At 33.6% G+C, this 10,495-nt stretch overlaps 1 protein-coding gene across 1 annotated transcript; it reads left to right on the top strand.

The window, feature by feature from the left end:
* The first annotated feature begins 5,652 nt into the window (after positions 1–5,652).
* On the top strand, positions 5,653–8,146 carry LOC143582130 (protein TEEBE-like). The gene is made up of 3 exons (XM_077064759.1): positions 5,653–5,789; positions 6,144–6,641; positions 7,458–8,146. Exons 1-3 carry the CDS (start codon positions 5,693–5,695, stop codon positions 7,979–7,981), a joined length of 1,119 nt encoding a protein of 372 aa, XP_076920874.1. The 5' UTR covers positions 5,653–5,692; the 3' UTR covers positions 7,982–8,146.
* The last annotated feature ends 2,349 nt before the right edge of the window (positions 8,147–10,495 follow it).

Genomic DNA, 10,495 nt, shown 5'->3' with positions numbered 1-10,495 from the left:
TAGATTAAATACGATAAAACATATAATTGCCCTTAACTGAGTCACACTGGCAATGACCGTTTGATAACCAGTGCCGTGTGTAAAGCGATTATTGATGTCTAAGGTTTTGTCTGATTGATCAGTCTGTAGTTAACCAGTAATAATTAATCTGTTAGGTTGCATGAGATTACTATAGGTTGCTTACTTGAATTCCCGGGTGTGATTTGCTTTGTTAATTGATTGAAACTTCTTTACTCGTTTGCTTGTTTAACTCTAAATTTAAATCATTGCTTGTGTGATCAGCACTAAATCTGTTACTTCATTGTATTAAAGTTGCTTACTCGAATCACATTAACCACATACTCCTGGTGGATACGATACCTTACTTATCCCATCTAGATAGTTTAATTAGGTTTTTGATTGACTCAAACGACGGTCATCAATCAACATGCTAACTGTTTGTTACATGATATATAAAAGTAATCAAATACTGATTTTAAAGGACCGGTTTTAGTCTTTGAAATGTGAACACATTAGAAATCACCTCAAAAGTCGATTTGTTGTTAGTACTTCCATATAAATGAATAAAAATGGGTGCCTACACATAAATGAATCGACTTTTAGTTAAGGTGACTTCTAGTGTGTTCACGTTATACTTTCATGAAGATCATATTCAAATTATGTTTATAGCCTCACATAATATCACATCTGTTATACTATGAACTTCATATCAACTCTGAAATCTATAGGTTACAAAATTTGAATGCCTATTTATAAATTTCATAAAACTGCAACAATTAAAGTCATGGCACAAATATAAACTCCAAAAGTCTAGGGGCTGTTATGCAATATAGCAAACCCCAATAATTTTTGAATTATTTATTTATTTGGTAATTGTTATGAGTTTGTTTGGATTCCAACCCATGACTAGCTCCATACTCGATCATTTGGAAGGTAAGCAGACCCTACGTATTTTTAAAGAGATCGATCATTCCGTAACTTTTCATAGGTAATACCCTAAAAACTAATTATTTTTTGTTTTTCTTGCATAACTCACTTAACAACTTTTTGCACATAAAAACCAATATATTTTATGTTTATGTTTTTTTCGTAAAAACCTTAACACACATGTTAAACTTGAACAAAGTTGTGATTTTTTGTACTTATGATACATAAAATTTCTCGTCACATGAGAAACCAAGTTTCAAAGAATCATGCCATTTTTTTTGGTAGTTTAATACCATGGGAAAACAAAGTGAGCTCATCATCCTCGTGACCGTGTTTAATGCTTCCCTCACAATTATAAACAAGATGGAGAGAATGGATCATCTTGTCTAACTAATCTGGTAATTTGATTCTTCTCCTTATTCACCATTAACAAAAACCAATAATCTAGTTGAATAAACACGCGCCTAAAAAAAATCCTTCTACATAATTTTTGGGAGGGCCATATGCCTATATGCTTCATTTGATCTAATTAAGTACATGGTATACAAACCTTTGATTAAGAAAATATGACAAAGAAAGTCAAGATAGAACATTAACTAGAACGTGTTATTATAGAACATAAGTAGCATCGAACGTGTGGACCAAAACCCAATCCCAGGAAGCCACGTGACCATTAATTAGGGTATGCCTAATGAGCCCGTCTAAATATAACCTACCCTACACTACAAGTACACTTACACTCACGTTTCTATTAATAACTTATATCGTACAACATTTAATTTTGATACATGATATATCAAGTAATATGTCTACAATTAGTTCATTGCCGTTAATCTATTTAAATGAAAAGGACCAACTTTTTATTACTCATAGCACATTTGAAATGTGAATACTGGTTAGATAATTTATCTTAAAATAATGTAAAAGTATGAAAAAATACTTTTGATTTTCATATTAAACTTCCAATTTTAGTTTGACAACAAGTTGGTGTATTTTAAAAGTGAAGTTACAACCATGTGAGCTACATGTATGACTGCTTAGAGAGGCACTTCATGTTCATCAAGCTAGACCAAGAGTTGTTATATATGAGTAAACTATTTATCTAAAAAAACGTAGAAATGTTTTTGTTTTCGATTTGTGTCTAACTAGCTATAAAAGAGAAAGTTTTAGGCGAAATTATAACTTTAACAATACACAAAATTTAGGGCCTCTATTTTTTTGTACATCAAAGGCCATGGTATCTGGGACACCCTGACAAATAGATTATTCTTCCGTCCGAAGAACAAAATGTGATGACCAAACTCATCCAAGAGGAAATTTACAACTGGGAAAATCCCCTAACTCAACCCAAAACAAATTGTTTCAGAAAACTCTTGATCATATGGAAAGTTCCGGGGCTTTATCGGTTTAAAACCAAACAATATTATTGTTTTTCAGCTTCTTTCTTTATATTTATGTTTGGGCACTTCGGCATGCTGCCTGGCGTCCATGTAAAAACATCTTGGATGGTCCGAGATGTGCTTCATCAATCTCATCCTGAACACACTAAAACATGTCAGATTGCACTAGTGATTTCATAATAAAAACTTTAGAACAAAATTTTAAAAGAAAACAGTTCAATATTTATAAACTTCTGAAAACTTCTAATTGTATTGAGTCCCAACCATTTGCCTTTAGGGAAAATTCTTAAAAAGACCAAAAAAAGGTGAGAGAAAAAAAAGATCCTAAAAGAAACCAGATTTCCAAAATAACCCATCAAACTTGTACCGAGCCGACTCTTTGGAATTATAACCGACGGGAATTTACAACCAATTAAAACATGACACTTTGCAAGTTTCTGACAAACCCGATGAGATTTTTAAAAATCTTGGGGTTTTCGTCCATATTTCTAAATTAAATCATTTTGTAAAAAACAGTCTCTTCAGACGGTTTTTTTTATGTTTCTTATCTGGTCCGTTCAAATTATATTTTTCTTGAAAAAAAAGCTTTTTGAATTTCGTATTCCAATACGCATTTTGAATGAATTTGTTCCAAGGAGATCATATTCTCATGTTTTTTATCTGGTAAGTTCAAATCCCATTTAATATTATTTCTATATCTTCTTATAGTTTATCTTGTCTCTTAGATTATATCCGATCCATCAATAACAGTTTATCCAAATGAAGTATAAGAGAGGAAATCGAGTCGAGGTTGCGGATTTGGGTCCTGGGTTTTTGGGTTCGTACTACAGCGGTAACATAATCTCAACGTTTGGGAATGAATACATTGTTCAATTCCGTACCCAATTAGAAATATATTCGGAGTAGAAATATACTTGAAGTAGAAGATGAAAATGGAAGAAGATGAAGTTGAAGATGAAAATGGAAGAAGATGAAGATAATCAATATTAGATTTAATTGAAAGTTTAATTTAAGAAAATGTGGTCCACCTTAAACCTAATTAGAAATATAGTCGGAGTAGGCGGAATATTCAAAGACTTTGTCGTTCGAGACAGAATACCAAAAATCCTATCGGTTGAGACGATATTTAAACTTTTAAAACTTATAAAAACAAAAGATGAGAATATGATCTCCTTGGAAAAATTCATTCAAAATGTGTCTTAGAAGACGAAATTCAAAAAGCTCTTTTCTCAAGAAAAATATAATTTGAACGAACCATATAAGAAAAATAAAAACCGTCTGGAGAGAATGTTTTTTACAAAATGATTTAATTTATAAATATGCACGAAAACCCCAAGTTTTTTAAAATCTCGCCGGGTTTGTCAGAAACTTGCCAAGTGTCAAGTTTTAATTGGTTATAAAATCCCGTCGGTTATAATCCCAAAACGTCAGCTCAGTACAAGTTTGATGAGTTATTTTGAGAATCTGGTTTTTTTAGGATGTTTTTTCTCTCTCTCTCTTCCCTTTTGCGTCTTTTTGAGAATTTTCCCTTTACCTTTACCACTTACCAATCCCAACTATCATGCACAAAAGTTATCAACCAAAACAGATCAAATACAATACCACATAACAAAGTTACTACCATTCAATCCTAGCTAGGGTTGTTCACGAACTAAGCCGAACCGAGCGAGAGCTTGATTGTTGCTTGGCTTGTTAACAAATTGAACCGAGCCGAGCCAAAATCAAGCGAAGATTTCCCAAGAGGTATCGAGCAAATTTTTGAGCATTATTTTTTTCTTTTTTTTCGTCATAATATTTTTTTATAAGAAACAAATATGAAGTTAAATAGAACGTACATGAAAATAAATTAGTAGTTTTTAAAAGAATTAGTAGTAGGTTGCTAATTTTTATAAAATTGACGTTTGAAGTTGCATATAACGTATATGAAACAATTAATAGTTTAAAAATTAATTGTGTATATAATAATATATGCACTAACATAAAATTTGGTTTTATAATTTGTTTACTTATTATATTAATTGTTTAAAGTTTAAGAAGATATTCAATAATAAAAAAATAATAATATTTAATATTCAATGCAATTATAGAAGCAAATTATGTATTTGTGGATATATAATTATATATAATAATTACAAACTTTGGTGTCTCTAAGTGTCAATTAAGTCACTTGGAGGGCACCGTATTGGTCATTGAATTTTAGTTCCGATACCGTGACAAATATAACGGAAATCGAATAAATTCGCATAGACTAATTGCATTTTGTTTTAATTCGATACCAATACCAATGTGACAGAAATTAGCCAAATTTGCGTAGACTTACCACCTCAACTTCCGGGACCGACAATGTCGAATCTTCCCAACGCACGAATGTTACTGACTTATGCTACTCAACTAATCAGCGTCAAATTTAGACTCACCACCTCAATTTCCGGGACATGCAATGTTTTTATTTTTGTTCTTATTACTAGTATCATAACACATTTAACTGAAACCGACTGAATTTGCGTCGACTAACCGTCTCAACGACCAAGATCGTCATTTGGGGTTATTATCACCCGGTACGCGTCGGGTATAACACTAGTTATATATAAAATAAATTATAAATATTCGTGTCGAGGCGAACTAAACGGACCTTTACTCGTTGCTTGACTCGTTTACAGTCTAGCGAAAAAACAAGTAATCATTTTTCGAGCGAACGATGAGGGAGTTTACGCGACAAGCGGTTTGGACAGCTCTAATTTCCAAGTGTTCTCGACACATTTTTATACAAAACGTTTTAAGGAAACCTTTCCAAGTTATACCAGTCACTTTATGTCCGTTCGTTTGGTCAATTCATGAGTGTTAACGGGAGAAACGGTAATGCCACTAGAAGTGTAATGAAGTGAAAAAGAAACAAAAAAACAAAACCAGTTAGTTTCTCACAAGTATGAAAAGTAATACACTACAACAACATTTTAACAACTAAAAACATTTTAACCAAACATACAAACAAAAAAAATTACTATTTTAACTTCAAACCAAAAATAAAAAAACGTTAGTGGATTTATCCTAATATAAAACAATATCTTTCAAATTTAAAAAGAGAGAAAGAAAGCAACATATTTGCGAGGGTATTTCCTTTACGATTAGATTGCATGAATCGAGGACAAATTATTTGTAATTATTTTTTTTTTGTTATGAATAATTCGAAATAAACATACCAAACTTAACCCTTGTCACCCAACACCCCTCGTGCCCATCTTCATCATTCACTTTTTTCTTACACAATCCCCTGTTTCCTCTTCCCAATATAAATATACCCCCAATTTCCTCATCCTTTTCTTACTTTCACTTCCTTCTTCTTCTCTCTCTCTCTCTCTAAAACAATGGCAAGTTTTCTACACTTTCTCCTTCCATTCTCACTCATCTCCATTTATGTTCTTGCTGCTCCCACTCACACTCCAACTCCAACTCCATTGGAAGGTATATGTTTTAGATCCACAAAGGTTTTAGTGTTTGCGACTACTCTATCCTAAAATTTCATTAAGCCTGAATAAATAAGGCTTAATAAAATTTTAGGATAGAAAAACAACTACTCTATCCCAAAATAAATTGAGGTCTCCGTGTCCGACCTCTCTGAATCTTGGGATGGAGTAGCCGCTCCTCTATTTCAAAATATTGAGCCTCTTGGATTGAGGCTCACTAATTTGAAATAGAGCGAGCAAACTCTTTACCCCGGAACACAACTTTTTATTTGTGTTCCGTGACAAAGGAAATGATATAGTTCTCATTTTACTTGTAAAAAATGCTGACTTCACTGTTACTTGAACTTAACAGGACTGCTGCCAAATGGAAACTTTGAAGAGCCACCAAAACCAGCAGCACTAAAGAAAACCGTGTTGGTAGGCAAAAACGCCTTACCAAAATGGGAGATCAGCGGCCTCGTCGAGTACATCCACGGTGGTCCACAGCCCGGCGGGATGTACTTCCCAGTGGCGCACGGCGTGCACGCCGTGCGCTTGGGAAACGAGGCCACGATCTCCCAAAACATCGCGGTGAAAGCCGGGTCTTTGTACGCGGTTACGTTTGGTGCTTCCAGGACTTGTGCACAGGAAGAGGTGTTGAGAGTTTCGGTGCCGCCGCAGTCGGGTGACCTGCCGCTGCAAACGCTGTATAGTAGTGATGGTGGTGATGTGTACGCTTACGGGTTTCGGGCGAATTCGACTAGTGTGAGGTTAACGTTTCATAACCCTGGGGTTCAGGAAGATCCCCAGTGTGGACCATTGATTGATGCCGTGGCTATTAAGGAGCTCTTACCTCCGAGACCTACTCGCTGTAAGCGCAATATCTCCAGGTTTAGGGGTGTAAACGAGCTTGGACCCGAGCTCTACTAGGCTAGTTTTGACTTGCAAGAGCTCGAGTTCGGCTACATCTTGAGTTTTTTTTTATAAAAGGTCGAGATTTGCTAACGGGTCGTATTTTAAACTTGAGATTGACTCAATTATTATTTAGAAAATAATATATGTGCTGAATCTGAGCTTGACTAGGCTTGTTTTGACTTAAAAGAGCTCGAGCTTTGCTCGTCTTGAGCCTTTTCTCTAAAGCTCAAGATCTGGTCACGAATTGGCTTTTAAACTCGAGATAGGTTTGATTATTATTGATTAATTAATTTATATATATTTTAGTTATTTTTATATATTTTTAGAATAATTATAACGAGCATAAGCTCGGATCGAGCTTGTGTGTAGTATCTTAAACAAGCTAAAGTTCAACTTGTGCGCGACATCACATTGTGAAATTAATATATAAAAGTGTAAAAGAGTTAACTTAAAATTATAATAGGCTCGTTAAGGGATGACGAACCTAAGAAATACAATAGGCTTGTTAAAGCTCGACGAGCCTGAAAAACAGAATACACTCATTAAAGGCTTGACGAGCCTAAAAATACAATCGGCTCTTTAAGCTTTTGTAGAGGCTTGAGCTCGACAGGCTCAGCTAGTTTCGAGCTTTTTTATTTAGCCGATCTTGAATAGCTCGCGAGCGGCTTAGCTTGTTTGGACCACTAAAAGTTTTTCAAATCTGAGCAAAGCTATTCAGATCTGGATTCATAAAAACTTATAAATCAAAACTTATAAATCAAGTTTGTTGCAGTTAATTTGGTGAAGAATGGCGGATTCGAAGAAGGTCCTCATCGATTATTCAACTCCTCCAACGGCGTCCTCCTTCCGCCCCGACAAGAAGACGTCACATCCCCTCTTCCCGGGTGGATAATCGAGTCGCTAAAAGCGGTCAAATTCATCGACAACAAACACTTCAACGTCCCATCCGGCGTTGCAGCCATCGAGCTAGTAGCAGGGCGAGAAAGCGCAGTCGCTCAAATCCTCCGAACGGTCGAAAACAAGGTCTACACGCTCTCGTTCTCCATTGGAGATGCGAAGAACGGGTGCCATGGAGACATGATGGTTGAGGCATTTGCTGCGAAAGAGACGCTAAAAGCTCCGTTTAAATCGGAAGGAAAGGGGAAATGGAAGACGGTGAGCATGAAGTTTAAGGCGATAGCGAACCGAACCCGAATCACGTTTTACAGCTCGTATTATCATACCCGGGTTGATGATTTCGGGTCTCTGTGTGGCCCTGTGATTGATGAAGTTAGGGTGTTCTCTGTGAGAGCTTAATGATGATTATGGATTTATTATGATGTTGTTGTTAGTGTGTTAGTTTGATCATTTGTAAATTAAACCCTTGGTGATTTATTGGGTGACAAATGATCTTTCGGTTAATGAATATTGTGATAGAGAATGCATCCATCACTCATCTGGTTTCTGGTAATGTTTAAAATACAAAATAATGCTTTAATTTTTATTTTTTAATTTAGCACAAATATCTTATCAATCAGATTAAGTGGCTATTGATAATTTTGTGCTGAACTATTAAAAGATACGGCCGATTAAGAGCTAACTTTGAATGAAGTTCCGTTGGAAATCTGGTTACTTGTTAATTATATACTAACCTTTTACTCAAAACACTCCTTCCTACATTTTTATATGGGATCTTATGTGAGATTTTTGTTAAATCTTGTTAAATTATAATATTATCATGTCAAATTGAAATTGAAGTATAAACCTATAATTATAGAAAATAAAAACATAAATCAGAATCCGATAATAACAAATATTAAAAAATGCCCCCAAATTTTTATCGGTTTAGACACTTGAGATGGTTGAGCCCCAAATTTTTATCGCGTTAGACACTTAAGATGGTTAAGACGTACTTACATGAACTCAACGAACTCAACTTAATATGTTCATGAGATCAACCCAGATTTAAGACATAGTTCAGACGTATAAATTTCATGGCAAATTGATGGATTCGATTAACGCTCATCTCGTATTATGAATTTACAACAAACCACACATGCAAACGCGCCATTCCTAATTCTTGTACCATGGATCCAAATGCGCAGAAAGAAATCAAGTAGGTGGAGATTTTAATTAAAAAAAAGATTTAGATTGTATTTAAGATGGATAATCCGGTTAATTTGTGGTCTGAAACATATGTTAAGAATAATTATAAATGATTATTCCTTAATGCAATATTAATGATTTATTAAGAAAAATATTCTACTATAACCCTTGATTTAATTGAGGAGAGATTCTCTTTAAATTTAATTAAGTTTTTCTTTAAAACTTAAAACCAAAGGTGGATGCAAACTTAAGCATTCACGATAGAATCTCTTTAACATAAAAATGTTCTTTATTTTAAATCTTTATCTTTATTGGAATCTTCATCTCTATTTTATAAAATTTAAAGTTTTATAAAAACTAATTCTTTAAATATAAAGATCCATTATTTATCATCTCTATAAATATTAATAAATATCTATAAAAAAGAAAATAATAAAATACTTTTTTTTTGTAAATAAAGTGTATAGATTAAGAATGAAATGTGGTAGGCACGATAAAACAAATTTTAAAGAAGTAATGATATTTAATTACTAGTAGTACTAAAGAGATTGTTTTAGGCCGTTAAAAGATTAAAAGAAACTTCTTTGAACGACTAACGAATAAAGCCCGGATATCTATGGTAACCTAACGGTAAAGGGTGACACAATAAATCCGCGAACGCAGATAGTGTCGGCTAGCACAAGCCCACCATCTTTTGTTTCGGGGAAAACATGTCACCCGAAGGCCTACTGCTGTAAAACCCAGTTAAGATTAGATTCGAACTTGAAACCCTGTAACCTCCTATCTAAACCTTCAATTCTTCTATAATGCCAATTGAATTAAACCTTAATGATGCCGTTAAAAATATTAATATTTAGAACCGATAAGACATGGAAAATTGGAAATTAAATGTTACTATTTTCACATGAGGTTTTATTTTAGAATCGCTGCCCAAGTTAGTACGTCTCACATTCACTAATTTTGACATAAGTTAAAAATACAATTTTTTTTTAACAAAGTAACATGACAAGAGGAGAAGCGTGTAACAATTTCAAATTTCAGTAAGGTGTTTTGTGGGTCAATGTGTGTTGGCGGTTAAATACACATCATAACTGTTTATAAGTTTTTTATTCTAACTTATTGACATTGTTACACATGTCTCATTTTTTTATATTTTTTTTAAATGACCAATCAAAACTTTAATATAAACAAAACATCAATACTAGCAAGCCGCTCGTATCAAAATAAATATACACAAAAAATGTGAAAATTTAGGATGAACATTGACAACCGTTAGAAAAAGGTAAAATGAGTTCGTTGGGTTAGTTGGCTGGTCACGATTGTTCGGTTTGATAGTTTGCTTTAAATCGGAATTTTAATAGAAAGATATTAGTCCAAATAAAATTTTGAGTAAAGTGCAGTTTGGGTTAGGTCTTAGACTCTTAGCTTGAGGCCCCTACATATAATTGTCATATCCCTCTCATATATTTTCACACTTTTAATAATAGTTTAAGAACCCGTGTATTACACGGGTTGTACAATGAATATAATTGATAAGTTTTTAAATACGTTATATGATTAAAACTACTAATTACATATAATATTAAAAAATGAAAAGTTCATAAATCTCTAAATTACAAATAAGTTGCAAGTTTTATATATACAAATAAATTGCTACAGTTTTACCAAAACATTAACAAACCATACGTTATATAGCAACAAAGCATATACAATTTTATTTTAATC

The sequence above is a fragment of the Bidens hawaiensis genome, unplaced genomic scaffold (genome assembly GCF_021521415.1).
Source record: "Bidens hawaiensis isolate Kalapana, Puna unplaced genomic scaffold, B.hawaiensis_p1.1 tig00031469_1, whole genome shotgun sequence".
Lineage (NCBI taxonomy): Eukaryota > Viridiplantae > Streptophyta > Magnoliopsida > Asterales > Asteraceae > Bidens > Bidens hawaiensis.
The sequence above is the reverse complement of the archived record's forward strand: the minus strand, read 5'-3'. Positions and strand labels throughout refer to the sequence as shown.

Excerpts from the sequence above, each read along its gene's own strand:
- LOC143582130 (XM_077064759.1), top strand. The coding sequence starts at position 5,693 with ATGGCAAGTTTTCTACACTTTCTCCTTCCATTCTCACTCATCTCCATT. Across the intron at positions 5,790-6,143 it reads AACTCCAACTCCATTGGAAG|GACTGCTGCCAAATGGAAAC; the intron begins GTATATGTTTTA and ends TGAACTTAACAG. Across the intron at positions 6,642-7,457 it reads ACCTCCGAGACCTACTCGCT|TTAATTTGGTGAAGAATGGC; the intron begins GTAAGCGCAATA and ends AGTTTGTTGCAG.